Consider the following 18,555-nt stretch of genomic DNA (forward strand, 5'->3'; position numbering starts at 1 on the left):
TGATATAAGAGCTCTAAGTTCATAAATAATCTTAAACACCATGGCTACAATTACGTTTTCATGTCGCATTTGCTTTTGTTAACACTATCGGGTAGGTTTAGGGTATAGTGTAGGTGTACGTTACTTTAAAGCGTGATGGAGCATTAATCTTTTAGCGCCACTCACCGGACATTTAAACTCAATACGTACAAATAATAATACGTACAAACTTCGACGTAATAAAACGTTGCCATATTCACGTTCATCTGTTCCGGAAAAAGAGTAAACACGCTTTTAGCGCCACTCACTGGACATTTCACTTTGATACTGTTGTGAAACGTGCACAACACAACATATTTTATCGTCTTACAAAAATGTTGCCACAGGTACATTTTTCACATGAGTCAGGGTTGCAACATCGCATTTTACAGCAAATTAAATTCAAAATAGCCTTTAAAGCATCTCTGAATCGATTTAAATGTCTCTGTCTGTGTCACAGCACACAAAACCAGCTGACCGAGAATCATCCCTGTCAGAGCGGCTCGTGCCACTGCCAAATCCACCGGCTAAAGGGAAAATGACTGGCATTTGGTGTTTGTATTGTTAAAAAAGGAGTCTGGATCTGATCTATTTCTCAGGGCTGGAGAGAGTAAAGAAGAACATTACAATCCATGTGTAGAAACTCTTCCTGAAGACATTTAATATCTGCTTTACAGACGCTCATGAAGTGTGTGCAAATACTTTCTGTTTCACCAAACTGGAGCTGATGTTAATCATTTCAAAATACTTTAAAAACGGTTAGTCAAGTCAAGTCAAGTCAAGTATATTTGTATAGCGCTTTTCACAATACAGATTGTATCAAAGCAGCTTCACAGTATTAAATTAAAATAATACAACAAGGTTTGTTTCTAGTGGAATTTATTGATAAAATCAAATTAGATATCCCCAGAATATCCCCAACTGAGCAAGCCAAAGGCAACAGTGGCAAGGAACCGAAAAACTCCATCAAGTGACCTAATAGTGTCCTTACACTCCATCAGGGGACCCAATGGAGAAAAAAAAAACCTTGGGAGAACCCAGGCTCAGTCGGGGGGCCAGTTCTCCTCTGGCGTTTATTAACTAGAGGCCGGATTGTAATTTGAACTGTAAGATTAAAAATATTATATGAATGCCTGGCTGAAGAGATGCGACTTTAATCTAGTTTTAAACTGGGAGAGCGAGTCTGAGCAACGAACAGTATCAGGAAGGCTATTCCAGAGTTTTGGAGCTAAATGTGAAAATGCTCTCCCTCCTTTGGTGGTTCTGGATATCCTAGGTATGACCAAAAGCCTTGAATTTAGTGATCTTAAAGAGCGCGATGGATTATAGGGCGATAGAAGATCCGTTAAATAGACTGGAGCTAAGCCGTTTAGGGCTTTATAAGTCAGTAGCAATACCTTGTAATTAATACGGAACTTTATAGGTAACCAATGCAGTGATGATAAAATCGGTGTTATATGATCATATTTTCTTGATCTAGTAAGAACTCTAGCGGCGGCATTTTGGACTAACTGTAGCTTGTTAATTGAGGATGCAGGACAACCGGCTAATAAAGCATTACAGTAATCTAGTCTCGAGGTCATGAATGCATGAACTAACTTTTCTGCATCAGAAACTGATAGCATATTACGTAGCTTAGCAATGTTTCTAAGGTGGAAAAAGGCGGTTTTTGTAACATATGAAATATGATTTTTGAAAGACAGGTTGCAATCGAGTATAACACCCAGGTCTTTTACTGTAGAGGATAAAGTAACAGGACATCCTACTATATTAAAGTTGTATTGCGAGAGGTTTTGTGGGCGGTTTTTTGAACCGATAAGTAGTACCTCTGTTTTGTCTGGATTTAATAAAAGAAAATTACGCGTCATCCAATCTTTTATATCTTTAACACACTCTGTCAATTTGGATAATTTAGCGTTTTCATCTGGCCGTGATGAAATATATATTTGAGTGTCATCAGCATAACAATGGAAACTAATTCCATGTTTCCTTATAATATTTCCAAGTGGCAGCATATATACTGAGAATAATAGAGGGCCTAACACAGATCCCTGCGGCACTCCATAGTTTACTGGAGTTATGATCGATTTTTCTCCATTTAAATAGACAAAATGGTAACGGTCTGATAAGTATGATCTAAACCAGCTTAATGCTTGTCCTTGAACACCAGTATAATTTTGTAGTCGATCTAAGAGTATTGTGTGATCTATAGTATCGAACGCAGCACTAAGATCAAGTAAAACTAGTATTGAGATACAGCCTTGGTCAGAAGCTAAAAGTAAATCATTTGTGATTTTAACGAGCGCAGTTTCAGTGCTATGATGCGGTCTGAATCCAGACTGAAACTTCTCATAGATATCATTTTCTTGCAAGAAAGAACACAATTGAGCGGACACAACTTTTTCTAATATTTTAGACATAAATGGAAGATTTGAAATGGGTCTATAATTTGCTAGGTTATTATGATCTAATTGTGGTTTCTTAATGAGAGGTTTTATAACTGCCAGTTTAAATGTTCTTGGAACATGACCTAAAGATAAAGACGAGTTAATAATATTGAGGAGAGGCTCTTCCACTACAGGTAACACTTCTTTCAGTAGTTTAGTTGGTATCGGATCTAATAAACATGTTGTTGTTTTAGAGGAAGTGATAAGTTTATTTAACTCTATTTGTTCTATAGTTGTAAAGCACTGTAATTGTTCTTGTGGGGTGATAATTAAGGCTGAATTATAAGGCGCAACTGAAGATTGAACGTTTACAATTGTGGTTCTGATGCTTTCTATTTTCTATTACGGTGTTAAATAAAAACCTTGGATTATTTTGGTTATTTTCTATTAGTTTGCGGAGGTGCTCAGCCCTGGCTGCTTTTAGGGCCTTTTTATAACGTGACGTACTGTCTTTCCACGCGATTCTAAAGACCTCTAAATTAGTTTGTTTCCATTTACGCTCTAAAATACGGGTTTCTCTCTTTAGAACATGCGTAGTATTGTTGTACCACGGTGCTTTAATTTTCTCTCTGACCTTTTTTAATCTAATAGGTGCAACAACATCCAATGTTCTAGAGAGAATAGTGCTCATAGTGCTAGTTAGTTCTTCTAGCACTTCTAGGTTAGTCATGGATAGTGGAAACCTTTTCAGTAGCAAAACAATCTTATTACTAATAATGCATCATTTTAACATCATGTGGGAAACTGCTAAAAGAAAGAAGTGAGACTAACAGTAATTCTCTCGTGTGCAAAAGTAGCCAATAAACTGTTCAGAGCAGATGTGTGTTGAGGCTGTGGTTCACAGAATTTCAACACTCATTTGATCAGAATAGAGGAAGTTACCAACCACAGGAGGAGCTGATGATGTTTAAAGGAAGAGCTGTAACTATATATAATGAAGAGAAAGACTGACAGAAACACAAAATGGCTGATAAGTGTGATCTGTGTCTGCTGGGACTGATCATTCTCTCTTCACTTCTCACAGGTAAAGAAATCTGTATTTTCTCTAAAGACATTTAGTGGAATTAGTCTGGAAAGAGTTCATTTGAACATGCTCAGTTTATTCTTGCACACATTCACGTTGTGATCTCAGAGTTGTGTATTGATACACACAGATCATACTGTATTATTCCTGATACTGGACATAGTGTCACTCAAACATCTGATGATGAAGAATTATTATGGAGGTATTTTTGGTGCAAAACTACTGAACGCCTGTGACAGTGAAATCTGTAGTTGTAGAGAATAGCCACACATGTGTATCAGTAAATTTGAAGTCACAGAGAGAAATGTTTTAAGAGTTGCAAACTTGTAGACTTTTTTTTATCTTCCACAAACACAACACAACAGTTACACCTTCTCAAATTCTTCATTGCAGGTGCACAAATCCTATTCTACAAATCACAAATTAAGAAACTCATACGCTTACATTTTTGCTACAGTTGCTGCAGTGAATATGGTGCAAAACGCATTTACACACCTGCATCAAAAAATGTGAAGTCATGGAGAAATTTGGCTCATCTGCAAATCAGTATGTGAATTCATCCAATGAGAGTTGCACACTTGTAGAATATTTTCTCACAAATGTCTTGTATATTTTTCTTGCACAAACACAAGTACATAACTACAGCTGCTTGAATCTGCTGCGACGAATCTCAAACACTGTTTTTCGCTTTCAAGTGACAAGTTTTGCGCGCTCTCCCTTTTGCACCAAGTGCACCGTGAAATGTGGGGCAAAAGTGAGTTGTGCATCTGTAGAGGCAGTGGGCGGAGCCTACATGAATATTCATGAGTTTCCCGGGCATGCGCGTGCTCATTCTAGTTCACGCTCCTCGTTTCTCAGCAGGTTTAATGGATTATTTCAAAAAATTTAAATATAGTTTCAGCACGAACTTAAACTACAATTGTGTATCGTTTTGTTAAAATTATGTACTTGTGTTTGTGCTAGAAAAATATACAAGACATTTGTGAGAAAATATTTAGATAGCATATGAATAACATGCGCAACGCGCCACTGACTTTAAACTATTTTTTCCTGGTTAGTGGCGCAATTGTTTTCTAAACCAGCAAAATAGCATGAGGGAACGTTTGCGCCGGAACACGCCTCCTTTTTTGCGCTGAACCGCCCAGGGAGCGCAAGTTCATTCCCTAGTTTAGCGACGTGCTTCTGTGGAGGGAAAAGCGCGCTTTTGTGAGGAAATAACAGGAGGATAAGTAAAAACTCAGTTTATTATAAGTGGTCAGATGTTATGACACAGATCGGGGACAAACACTCAGGTGGCAGTTGAAGCAGGGACGAGATGGCGATCCGGTGGTGGTGCGGTGATCAGCGTGCTCGAAGTGAAACTCAGGAACCGTGGAACAACCAGACGACACGAAGGAACTGACGAAATCCAGACGAAGAATGTAGCAGACGAGGCACGAGAACAGGACACTCACCGAGGAACAACCACAACGATCTGACAACATGAGAGGGAAGTTACTGGGCATATAAAGGAACCTGGGATTGAAGACAGCTGGTGACACTAATCAACACAACGAGTAACCACACCCACACAATTACACTCACGCAGACACATCAGTGAGAGACAGCCGATTCATGAACCGTGACAGCTTTGCGCGGGTGCAAAATAGGAATGATACATGCACCTGTGTACAAAGTCAATTGCGCTGGGTGCAAGAGAGGGGCCTATATGAGTCTTCTGCTTTTTCTGCTGGTAGGTTTTGTATCAATTTATTAATATATATCATAATGATCACTGAGATATACTGTGTTTCAGGTATCAGTGGAGTAGATGATGCTCATGTGCTCATCAGTTCTGGTGAAAATGTGCGTCTGTCCTGTAATAATGCTCTTTCTGACTGCAAATCAACTACATGGAACTATAACAGCTTCAGACATTCAGAGACAGTTGAACTGATTACTGAAGGGATAAAGAAGAGCGACACAGAGAGACATGAGAGACTGAGTCTGGAGTCTGACTGCTCTCTGAACATCAAGAACGTCACAGAAGAAGATTATGGATTATACGGCTGCCGACAATATGTGAATGACAGACAACAAGGAACTGATGCAAATGTTTATCTGTATGTTCTTCATGGTAAGTTTATGATTGTGTGGTCAATTTAAAAAGTAATTCTCCCTTTAAACTCAGATGATGATTGAAGAGTCTGTGATTTGTGTCTTGTGTTCAGTTTCATCATCATCATCATCATCATCATCATCTTCTTCTTCATCCTCACAGACTGAGATCAGTCCAGGCCACTCCGTGACTCTCTCCTGTCAGTTGTATTCATATAGATTCTCCTGTGATCATTTTGTCCGTTCTGAGGGAGTTGAGCTGTTGTGGGTGAATCAGGCTGGTGTTGATCTGAAGACAGACTCCAGATATCAGATATTATCATCATCAGATCAATATCACTGTATCACCACTCTGACTACAACACTCCTGAATGAAGATAACAACAGAGAGTGGAGATGTCAGCTTACTCGCAGAAATCAAGTCAAGACCTCAGTCAGATACACTGTCAAGTATTCAGGTGAGAAAACAGTGTTAGAAGAGCCTCATAATGTCAGTAACTCTAAGGTCTATCAGTATCACTGAACCAGAACAAACTGAGGGAACAAAAGCTTCTTTGACTCTCACAGAAGAGTAACTCAAAGCATTGCTTCAAACTAATGAACTGCAGTGAAGTAACAGTCCAAAACGTGATGCAGGAAATAATAAAGGAATTGAAACTTGACCGCAAAAATATTAACTTTTTATGTGTAACCCTTTTCACCATAGGCTCGTGATGAGGCAAGTACGTTATACAGCAGCGTATAAAGTATTAAACCCTCTTAATCCTAATGCTTGGTAAAATGGTGAAATAGACATTCCATTGTATAATAACCCTGTCTAAGAACACTATGATTCTCACTATCTCTCTGCTTATCAATGGGTACCTGAAAGAATATTCTTGGTTTTAAAACATAGAATATTAACACAGAAAACACCGAGCTACACAAATACAATGGCTGGTGAAAGAATAAACAACAAGAACGCCATAGCTCAATTTCCTCCTTTTGTATTATGCAAAACTCACATAACAGTTGAACAGCAAAGAGCAAATATGAAAATAAAACCCAATTTGAAAGAAAAAAGAAACCCCAGGTAATAAAGTCAATGGTCTGTGATAACCTGAGTGCACTCTTATTTTTCAGTTGTTTTAGCAGGTCTGCATTAAGTTAGTTCGTTGGCGCGCTTAAGGTTGGAGCTCATAAAGTGAAGAAAGCAACAATACCTCCTGGCGTGTAGTGAAAAGCTCAGATCCTACCGCGTCTGTAACTCTCTCTGTCAGGCGAACTCCGTTTGCAAGCGGCACAGGCACAGCAAGGGTTAAACAGCTTCATCCGCCCAGCACCGACAGTCAAACAGTCCCCAATGACGAAACCGTCCGCGTCAGCCAGCGAATCTCTTCCCGATATCGTCTCCTCTCGTCCAGCAGACAAAGTGTATGCGGTCACTCCCGCGACCGTGTGACAGTAACGTTACTGAAAAACCACGAGCTAATTTAGCCAGAGAGGCTAACAGGCCTAAGCTCGTGTCACAGTCCAAAAACACACAACTCCGGTGGTGTTTCACTTTCCCTCAGTCACAAACTCCTACGCAGAGAACGCAGTTTCTGATAAACAAATTATAGTCCAACTTAAAGCGTTAAGCCCACAAACTCTGTTAATAGCAGACTAGCCCTCGTGCTCACTCTCGTGCTCAGTTTCGTTTTTTTTCTCTCCCCTTCCTGTTTCCGTTCTCGTCTCTCGCGGGATTTCACATAGTTCAACAGGATACTTTATTAGAACACTAAATCTTTAACATTAACAGATTGATTAGTGAGCTTCTCTTATGAAATGAACCATCCTTAAAACATTTTAAAGAAAACAACTCAACTGTTAAATTACCAGGCACATCTGAACAGCACAGAAATAATTAAATGATAAATCTTCTTGCATATGCATTAAACACTATCAAACAAAATACAATAACCCACATAATTCAGAAATAAACAAAATAACAAACGGACTGATATTGATCAGGTCATTACACTCTCCCCCCACCAATATAAGACATGCCCTCATGACTTGGTGCTTTAGCAATGTAAACACAACACAACATATTAGTGAGTATAACCTGAAGTGGCTTACACCTAAAAGATCACTGGGCACTTATCCATTTATAAAGGCAAGAAACATATCTTGTAATAGGAGCTTTTATAACACTTGGATGTCCTAGTGTGTCATATGTTAATATGGATGGAGCTCTTCTGACTCTCTGAGTTCTGCTGGTCAGAGTTTCAGGCTTTGTACCATCTGGTAACATTTGAGTTTCCTCATTAACAACTTCATTTCTTGGAGTCTCTTCTCTCATTTCACCTGTTTCATGTGTCCCTGTTTCTCGACTTGTCATCTCAGCAGACTCTGGTTGAGACCCTCCTTTGTCTGTTACTGTTTCCTCTGTAACCTCTTGGATTGCTTCTGGCTGTGTCACCTCTTGACGTTCAGTCACTTCATCCCACACCATATCCAGGTCCAAGCTAAATGGTTCTGACATTTCTTTTTCTTCTCCAGTCCTGTTAGCTTGGGCAGATAAGTCATAGCACATCTCACTTTCTTCATCCTCAGAATCTGTGTACTCTTTCCCATGACAATTATCTGGCTTTTCTTCTTTGTCTTTGTTCTCTGATGTCTCCGATGAAACCTTGCTTCTCTCTGACACACGGTTACGAAGTTTATGAAGTCTCTTTCGTTTCTTTCGAAGGACTCTCACACCAGGTACAGGGTCAACATCAGGTGTCGGATCCAGGCATGCATTTTGTCCAAGAGGCAGGATGTGATTTCGGTGGAGAATTTTGATAGGTCCATTTCCATCTTCTGGTCTCAACCGAAACACTGGTAAGTTTGGCATCTGACTGTCCACCGCATAAGGATTTGAAGCCCAGCGGTCTGCTAACTTATGCTTCCCCTGCAACCCTAGGTTCCTTATCAGGACTCTGTCTCCAGGCAACAGCTGTGAACACCGAATCTTCTGGTCATACCTCCGTTTATTTCCTTCGTTCTGCTTGGCAGCAATGGACTCAGCAAGTTCATAGGCAGCTTTTAACTCCTTTCTCATCTCAGTTACATACTTTAGGTAAGTTCCCTGCCGTGTGTCATCGCTGGATGTCCCAAAACACAAATCCACTGGGAGCCTTGCCTCACGCCCGAACATAAGGTAATAGGGCGAAAACCCAGTAGCCTCATTCGAAGTGCAGTTGTAGGCATGGACAAGGTGTCCAATGTGCTGACTCCATTTCTTCTTACTACTTGGCTCCAGAGTCCCGAGCATGTTTAACAAAGTCCTATTAAACCTCTCAGGCTGGGGGTCTCCTTGAGGATGGTAGGGCGTAGTTCTTGATTTTTCAATCCCAAGTGTGCCAAGAACCTCATGTACAAGCCGACTCTCAAAATCTCTCCCTTGATCACTGTGCATCCTCTTTGGCAATCCATAATGGACAAAGTACTTTTCTATCAACACCTTCGCCACCGTAGAGGCTTTCTGGTCTCTCGTTGGAAAAGCTTGGGCATAGCGGGTGTAGTGATCAGTAATAACCAGAACATTTTCTGTATTGCTTGAATCGGGTTCAATGGACAAAAAGTCCATACAGACAAGGTCCAGTGGTCCATCACTTTGCAAATGAGACAGCGGAGCAGCTTTCTTGGGTAGCGTCTTTCTCTTTATGCAACGGATACAGGACTTGCAGTAGTCTTCGACATCTGACTTCATCCGTGGCCAGTAGAATCTATCTTTAATTAGGCCGTAGGTTTTGTCAAGGCCTAAATGACCACAGTCATCATGCAGAGAGGTTGTTACCATCTTCCTATACTTTTCTGGCAAAACTAGCTGACAGCGAGGGGGTTTTCCAGGAGGACTTGTGACTCGATACATGACTCCTTTCCGTATCTTTAACCGATCCCATTCTCTCAACAACAGAGAGCAGGTTGGATGCTTTGTCTTGTCAACTCGTGTCAAATCTCCTTTGTTGAGAGCTAACCATATCTCACCAATGCCAGCACATTCTTGCTGAGCATTTGACAGCTCAGTAGAACTCAGAATGGGCATCTCCTTTACACTCAAGGTAGACATATTACAGTAGGCTTGCGGGATAGCATGTGAAGAGGGTCCTAATTGGTCAATTGCCCTACTAGGACATGGATTTCTACGTTTATTCACTTCAACCATCTGACACATGGCTCTCACACCGGCTGCAGATATGTCTTTCCGTTCCGGTACTTGAGTGAGCGTAGGATGTGGCCGACGAGACAGAGCATCTGCATCAATGTTTTGAACTCCTGACCTGTACTTGAGACTGAAGTCATACGTGGACAATGCCGCAAGCCAACGGTGACCTGTGGCATCCAGCTTGGCCGACGTCAGCACATAGGTCAACGGGTTGTTGTCTGTTCTCACCTCAAACTTTGTCCCATACAGGTAATCGTGCAGTTTGTCCACTACCGCCCACTTCAAAGCCAGAAACTCTAATTTATGAGCAGGGTAATGTCGCTCAGATGGGGTTAGGCTTCTACTGACGAAAGCAACGGGTCTTAACCCTTCACCTTGATCCTGGTATAACACGCCACCTAGCCCTTCTTGGCTGGCGTCCACATGTAACACATAGGGAAGCTGAGGGTTTGCAAAAGCTAACACCGGGGCTTGAGTAAGTCTCTGCTTCAACTCTACAAAGGCTGTCTCACACTTGTCATCCCACCTACTACCAAAAGGCTCTGATGGGTTCAGGTAGAGGTTATCCTTTTTTTCTTTGGATTTCTTGGCAACTGGTGGGTAACCGGACAACAGTTGGTTCAACGGATAGGCAACTTTGGAGTAATCTTTCACAAAGCGTCTATAGTATCCACAGAAGCCAAGAAATGATCGCAAAGCAGTCACAGTGTTTGGCCGGGGCCATGTGGTTACTGCTTCAGTCTTCTCTGGATCAGTAGACACTCCGTCTTGAGATATAATGTGCCCCACGTAAGTCACTGACGGTTGACAAAACTGGCATTTATCCAGCGACAACTTGAGACCCTCATCCTTCAAGCGGTCCAGTACCTTTAACAACCTATCCTCATGCTCTTCGAGTGTTGCTCCAAACACGATGAGATCATCCAGATATACCAAGACTTCCAGCAAGTTCATATCCCCAACAGTTTGTTCCATGATTCGTTGAAAGGTTGCTGGAGCCCCTGACACTCCTTGTGGCATCCTTTCAAATTGGTAGAAACCCGCTGGGCAGATGAAGGCCGTCTTCTCTTTATCGGAGTCACTCATAGGCACCTGATAATATCCACTCCGGAGGTCTAACACACTAAACCACTTGCTTCCGTTGAGACAGGCCAGTGCGTCTTCGATCCTCGGTACTGTGTACTGATCTGGAACAGTGCGTCGATTTAGGGTCCTGAAGTCCACACACATCCTTATTTTACCTGTCTTCTTTCTCACCACCACTATAGGTGAGGCATACGGACTTCTTGATTCGGTGATGATCCCAGCATCTTTAAGCTGTGACAGATGTTGTCTCAATGCCTCTAGATCAGCAGGCGCAAGTCGGCGAGACCTCTCTCGAAAAGGTTTGTCCTCTGTGGTTTTGATAGCGTGATGTGCACTTTTACAGCAACCAACATCAAACTCATGGGTAGAGAAAACCTCATGTCGTTCCATCATTTTGCCCACCAATCTCTCCTTCCACTCCTCAGGGACTGGTGAATCTCCGAAGTTAAAGGAAGATGGGGTCAATTTTCCTGCTGACTCAGTGTTAGGCTTTTGGCTTACAGAAGACGAGGACACCACATCTACTGGAAACAGGTGAGCAACCGGCATTCCTCGGGTCAAGGTAACTTCTTTTTTCGATACATTCCTGACCAGCACAGTGATTTTCTTTGACATTACAACAGTGGGTACCTGCAACTCTGGTCTGACCAAAAACTCTCCTGAAAACCTTGGATCATCGCCGGGTTCTTCAGGTGAGTCCACCAGAATGGCTTGAGCACGTGGAATCCCTCGAAACTTTGGCACACCTGTCACTCGAGCTACCCCTCCAGGGCGCACAGTAATGGGTTTACTTTGTGTGAACCACACAGTTCCTCTCTTGTGGTTGTCATCATCATCAGGTAGGCATTCTAACAGCTGTTCAAAAGCCCTTTTGAAAGCGGGATGAATGTGCATGCAAAAGCTGACTAAATTCTCTCCTATTCTCTCTTTACAGCTCTTCAGTAGTCGTCTCACTGTGGGTGTATTTGTGCCAACAAGTATGAACGCTTCACCTCTCACAACTGGGTCAGGACACACCAACACAAGGGCATCAATAGTCTCAGTAACTCCAATGTCAGCTTCCAAAAACTCCAGCTTAAGTGACAAATAACCATCATATGGGTAATCAGCAGGACTGAGGCCCCATATCTGCAAGGCACTGATAGGTGTCAATGGCAGGTGTGTCAAGTATCTGTCGTAGAAGGATCTGTACAGCAAAGTCACTTGAGAACCAGTATCGAGTATAGCTTTAGCATAGATGCCTTCAATCTGCACTGGTACAGCAGAACTTGGCCCCACTAAGCCCTCAGGTATAGTGTCTTTCACTTTCTCATCTGGTTTAATGCACTTGGTGGAACGTGTTTTCACCACAGGGAAGCCAGGCCGTTCCTTTACTGGTTCCCGCGGTAGTTTCCCGACTTCTTTGTCAGTTTGATGAGACGCTTGTTGACCCTCTTGAGATTTTCTTCACCATCACATTCCCTTTTGAAATGTCCATCCTCCCCACATCTATAGCAAAATATCCCTGGTCTATCTTCCTCAGTGCCAGCTCTTTGCAGTGTTTCACTCCTCCTTTGTCTAGCCTTGGCAGGGATTTCAAATTGTGGACCTTGGGTATCTGGCGGGGATGTTACTGTAGCAGCTTTAAGGCTAATCATTTCTGCTTTCATAACAGTAATGTCTCTTCTGAGTTGTTCCACTTCAGGATCAACTTTAGTTTCAGGAGTGGTCCTGGGGACAGGAGTAACAGTCAGTGACGTCACTGGGCTTTTGACATCATTCCTACTTTGAAGCATGTCCTCTTCCTCTCGGACCTCTTTCAATAAGTCACTGAAGGTAGGTGGTTCACGCAGCTTATGTGTCATGCGAATGCGAAGGGCAATCATGTCTTGTGGCAAGGCACCTCTCACAATCTGCTCGATGCGAAGTCGATTCATTTCCGACAGCTGCACCCCTCCTTTCCTGAAAACACAGTGTAACAGTTTATCTAGCCTCATCAAATAGGCAGACAGCTTCTCACCTTCACATTGAAGTGTGTGTCGGAATCTAATAAGAAGATCAGATGGACTTTCAGTTGTTCCAAAAGCTGTCTCCAGAGCTTGCATGTAGTCATATGAAGTAGCAGAAGGGTTCTGTGCTCGTAGAAACCTCACTATGTCAGCAGCTGGACCTTTAAGACTTTCCACTACCCTCTGTTTTTTCACATTGTCACTGCATTGCCATTCCTCCAATAAATGCATAGTCTGCTCTGCCCAAGCGTCATATTCTTCTTCCCCACTGGGGGTGGGTCTCACACCAGAAAACATGCGGAGCTTCCTATAACTTTGAGTATCAGCAGGTGCAGTGTTACATTTGTCCACCAGGGAACTTATGGCATTGATCAGGGCAGTGTTCATGTCAAGAGGCGAAGGGTTAAGCAAGCCTTTCACATCAGTAATAGTCTTTCCTTCATGCTTCAAAAAGGACAACAGCTTGGCTTCAAAACCTTCACCTTCCGCGAGAACAGGGAGCACATGAACAGGCCAAGGACCAGCTTTTCCAGGGAGCCCAACACAGTCAGGTATAGTCTGCTTAGTAAGATCAGTGGATGTCTGAATCAGCACAAACTGGGTTTTGGAAGCCACATCTAGACAGCGATCCATTATTTTAGCAATTCCAAAAGCTTTAACAAGACTCAAAGCTTGAAGCAGAACATCATCTGTGATATTGGCATCGAAACCACTTAACACTACTGCATTCTCACGAGCTATTTGCTTCCTTTTACACCAAGCTTCAATCTCATCAACATCCATTTTGTGTGCTTAGAATTGATAAGTGAGAAAGAAAGAGAAAAAAATTAAACTGTTAGCAGTACAGACCACTCAAATATGAGATTACAATAGCAGTTTGAAATCTGCGCACAACATCCCGGACGAGCCCCCAAAAATGTAACCCTTTTCACCATAGGCTCGTGATGAGGCAAGTACGTTATACAGCAGCGTATAAAGTATTAAACCCTCTTAATCCTAATGCTTGGTAAAATGGTGAAAGAGACATTCCATTGTATAATAACCCTGTCTAAGAACACTATGATTCTCACTATCTCTCTGCTTATCAATGGGTACCTGAAAGAATATTCTTGGTTTTAAAACATAGAATATTAACACAGAAAACACCGAGCTACACAAATACAATGGCTGGTGAAAGAATAAACAACAAGAACGCCATAGCTCAATTTCCTCCTTTTGTATTATGCAAAACTCACATAACAGTTGAACAGCAAAGAGCAAATATGAAAATAAAACCCAATTTGAAAGAAAAAAGAAACCCCAGGTAATAAAGTCAATGGTCTGTGATAACCTGAGTGCACTCTTATTTTTCAGTTGTTTTAGCAGGCCTGCATTAAGTTAGTTCGTTGGCGCGCTTAAGGTTGGAGCTCATAAAGTGAAGAAAGCAACAATACCTCCTGGCGTGTAGTGAAAAGCTCAGATCCTACCGCGTCTGTAACTCTCTCTGTCAGGCGAACTCCGTTTGCAAGCGGCACAGGCACAGCAAGGGTTAAACAGCTTCATCCGCCCAGCACCGACAGTCAAACAGTCCCCAATGACGAAACCGTCCGCGTCAGCCAGCGAATCTCTTCCCGATATCGTCTCCTCTCGTCCAGCAGACAAAGTGTATGCGGTCACTCCCGCGACCGTGTGACAGTAACGTTACTGAAAAACCACGAGCTAATTTAGCCAGAGAGGCTAACAGGCCTAAGCTCGTGTCACAGTCCAAAAACACACAACTCCGGTGGTGTTTCACTTTCCCTCAGTCACAAACTCCTACGCAGAGAACGCAGTTTCTGATAAACAAATTATAGTCCAACTTAAAGCGTTAAGCCCACAAACTCTGTTAATAGCAGACTAGCCCTCGTGCTCACTCTCGTGCTCAGTTTCGTTTTTTTTCTCTCCCCTTCCTGTTTCCGTTCTCGTCTCTCGCGGGATTTCACATAGTTCAACAGGATACTTTATTAGAACACTAAATCTTTAACATTAACAGATTGATCGAGCTTCTCTTATGAAATGAACCATCCTTAAAACATTTTAAAGAAAACAACTCAACTGTTAAATTACCAGGCACATCTGAACAGCACAGAAATAATTAAATGATAAATCTTCTTGCATATGCATTAAACACTATCAAACAAAATACAATAACCCACATAATTCAGAAATAAACAAAATAACAAAAGGACTGATATTGATCAGGTCATTACATATGTAATGTGATGATCATAGTTATAATATGATGGTCATATTGTACAGTATTAATGATCTGAACTAACATTCATCTTCACAGCTCAAGCTGATTCAACGACAGCAGTGAATCCAGTCCACATCACACACTCTCAGGATCCCTCAACTAGAAACACACACGTCTCTAAAGGTACATCATCACTGTCTTTCTCACATCAGTGCTTTTCAGTGCATAATGCTAGAGTTATCTTCAGTGTTACTCATCAAAATATGACTGTCATATTCTACAGTATGATTGTCACATTGAATTGTTGTTTTAGTTTCATTTCATGGACTTTTATGGTGTGTCCCGATTAGCGTACTTATGCATATTCTAGGACATGTTTAGTATAAATGGTGAGAGTAGTGTTCATATAACACTCCGGTTCTTTCACTCGATTCTCCCAGAAAGCATCACATGAAGACGATATGTTGAGCTCATCCATGCAGCGCATTCATTGTAGATCCATGAAAAACACCAAACAGACATAAAATACTGCTCATCCAGTCTTTTTTTGAAGAAAAGGTGCATACTTTTTAGTGTGTAGCAGAAGAGTAGACATGTTTTGGGACAAATTATCACATCAAACAATTGCATCTTTAATGGTTGCTCTCTGTCGATTAGTTACATGCATCCTGTCACGCAAACTGACCTGTCAATCATCTTGCAATGTGTTGCTATGGCTGCTGGTCAAGCAAATGTTTGTCCTTTGTTTCTGTTTTATGTAATTGTAAATATATCTATTAAAATGCTGATATTGTCGTCTATAACTCCTCCGCTGTCCTGTATCTCGTCTCTCATTGGCTGTCAGTCATCGCTGATGTAGTTTTCAGTCAGAACACATTCACACCACAGGATTGTGAATCACCGACAGGTCCAGATATTTAGCATGCCAAATATCTCACGGGCGTCTGCGACTCGTCTGCAATTCTCTCAGATTGCGTCTTTGATAATTCACACTGCGTGATTGTCACTAAAGTGAACGAGCACCGATTTGCCAGTGATTTTGGGCATTTGTCGGTGATCTCACAAAACCTGTTGGTGAGCGAAAATCAGGGCTAATATCGTTCAGTGTGAACTCAGCATAAGGCTGTGGCTGAAGTCAGTTGTAGTTCTTGTGTTTCTCTTTTCTTCAGTGATTCTGCTTGTTAACAGCAGGTGTTCATCACTAATGCTCAATCATCACTTTAATCACTTTATCATCTCATTAACTTTAACTCTGATTCAGAGTTACTTTAACACTCTTTAGAGTGGGACCATATGTAGGATTCTGGGGATTTTGCTGTGTGTTCTCATGTTGGATTTCTCTCTTTAGTTTAGTAAAATAAAGTTTAAGCTGCTAGGTTTGCTACACCTCACCTCTTCTTCTCCTCATTCTGGATATTATTATGATGCATCTCAACTAACATTCATCCTTTTCAGCTCAAGCTGATATGGCAACTCCAGGCACAGACTCTCAGGATCATTGGAATAAAAACACACAAGGTACATAATCACAGTGTTTTGTCTTTGTCTATAATTGTCCTCAATCTGCCCTGTCCGTCTCTGACTCTGTCCTCAATCTCTTCTTCAGTCATAGTGATTTCTGTCGCTGCAGTCGCTGTTCTCCTTCTTGCTCTTCTCTGGCTGATCTGCAGAAAAAGAGCTGGTGAGTTTTCAGATTTACTCCTTTACAACAATTAAAAACAGTTCAGATGAGCAAACAAACACATCATGTTCAGACTGTAAGTATCATAGAAACATGTGGATTATATGAAATTCTCAAACAGAAGTTTATTCCTGCTGAGAAATCCTGAAATGTCAATCTCACGGAGTTATCAAGTCAACAATCATTTTTTATTATTCATTTGAATGCTTCAACAAAATCTGATTGTTGAAAAATCTTAATGCTTAACATTGTGTTTTTCATGTGTGTTTGATCATAAATACTCATATTTCATGAGGCACTTGTTTTCAGATAATAAAAGAGGGACTGGCGACTCTGCGGTGAGTTCAGTAATGCAGTGATTTAGATTTGATTACTGTCTTTAAAGCTCAATAAAGTGTCATTCATGCAGTTTAACTGTTTGTTCTGAAGGTCAAAGATGAGAATGATCATAAAGGGACGTATGAGACGATCAACATGTCCATTCCTCCCGCTGCAAGAGCCAATGTGAGTCCACTAAATCATCAAACATTACGTTCACTGTCTGTTCAATAATGTGATTTAAAAGCTTTTGTGTTATTCTACATATTATAGTGAGAGATATGTCTGTTCTGTGTGTTAAACTTGACTCTCTGCACGTTTGCATTGATGTTTAGGAGCAGACAGATGATGTGACTTATTCTGAGGTCACTTCTTCCAATACAAAGCCAGTAAAATCACTCAATGTGAGTAGATACCAGCACATGAGTTTGACTCTCAGATAAATTAAGCTCATGCTCTAATAATAATAATAATAATAATAATAATAATAATAATCGCTGTGGTTCAAACATTGATGGACAGAATCTGTTCTTTCAGGATCATGATGATACAGTGACTTATGCTGCCATCAGAGGAAGAGAAGATCAACCGCAGGATGAACTTTACGCCTCTGTGAACAAGAACAAGACCTTCACAAATAAACATTAATGATACAGATCATGAGCTCATCATATCAGGAGCAGACGGGAAGTTTTTATCTCTCTGGTGTTTGGAGGAATTATATATTTGTGTGTGAACGAGCAGATATTTGTTGAATGTCCTGTGAATATGAATGAGATTTATGTGAATCATCATCTGGTCAGAGCACAGAATCTCATCTATATCATCACAGCTACAGTAAAGTTAGAGACTGAAGCCCTGATGTGTTTTCATACAGGCCGGAATCAATCTAGTGTCTCTTCCATTCCTGTAAAAACAGACGTAACTAAACTTGCTCTTGTTAGCAGGAAAGTTTCAAAGTTAGAATTCACGTTTTAAATGAATACTTGTATGAAGGTAAAAGAGTGGCAAAATTCAAGAGCTTCTAGACTTGAATTTGAGAACAAAATATTAATAGCGTCGAATGAAAAAAAAACGATCTGGTCATCTACAGCTTTAAGATGGTATGAGCTTCTGGAGTCGGGATTTCATCCCAGTTATAGGAATTTCGATCTTTGTTTTGTTGACTGAGAAGAAGGCCTTAGGTTTCCATGATTTGGTTGGATGTTGCTTCTCGGCTCTGAAAGGTGCAGTGCTGGAAGTTGAGAGGGAAAAAGCTGGGATCGTTCCTCATCTCTGACCCCATGCCTAAGTCGGATATAAGCTACAGCAATCAGCTTCACTAAACGACTGAAAGTGCTCTTTTAACACAGACATTTAAAAGGACAGAAGGATGGATTTTCTGCTTCGAGTGAACTTATATTTATATGAAGAGTTCAGATGCAAAAGCCTCTAAGTGCCATCTGAAATTTTCTTCTAAAATGATACATTTTATCAAGCTCGTATATTTAAGTTCAGTAATTTCACT

General features: G+C 41.2%; 1 protein-coding gene across 1 annotated transcript in view; it reads left to right on the forward strand.

Annotated features, from left to right (window-relative positions):
- The window catches only part of LOC309499694 (uncharacterized protein), a 182,184-nt gene extending 164,335 nt beyond the window's left edge, over positions 1-17,849 (forward strand). The window contains exons 9-15 of the mRNA XM_082171092.1: positions 15,146-15,232; positions 16,505-16,567; positions 16,656-16,730; positions 17,040-17,068; positions 17,160-17,234; positions 17,384-17,452; positions 17,586-17,849. Coding sequence (XP_082027218.1) covers positions 15,146-15,232; positions 16,505-16,567; positions 16,656-16,730; positions 17,040-17,068; positions 17,160-17,234; positions 17,384-17,452; positions 17,586-17,696 — 509 coding nt within the window. The 3' untranslated portion in view covers positions 17,697-17,849. The remainder of the gene's footprint in view (positions 1-15,145; positions 15,233-16,504; positions 16,568-16,655; positions 16,731-17,039; positions 17,069-17,159; positions 17,235-17,383; positions 17,453-17,585) is intronic.
- The last annotated feature ends 706 nt before the right edge of the window (positions 17,850-18,555 follow it).

The sequence above is a fragment of the Leuciscus leuciscus genome (assembly GCF_965113295.1).
Source record: "Leuciscus leuciscus genome assembly, chromosome: 1".
In the NCBI taxonomy this organism is placed as follows: Eukaryota; Metazoa; Chordata; class Actinopteri; order Cypriniformes; family Leuciscidae; genus Leuciscus; species Leuciscus leuciscus.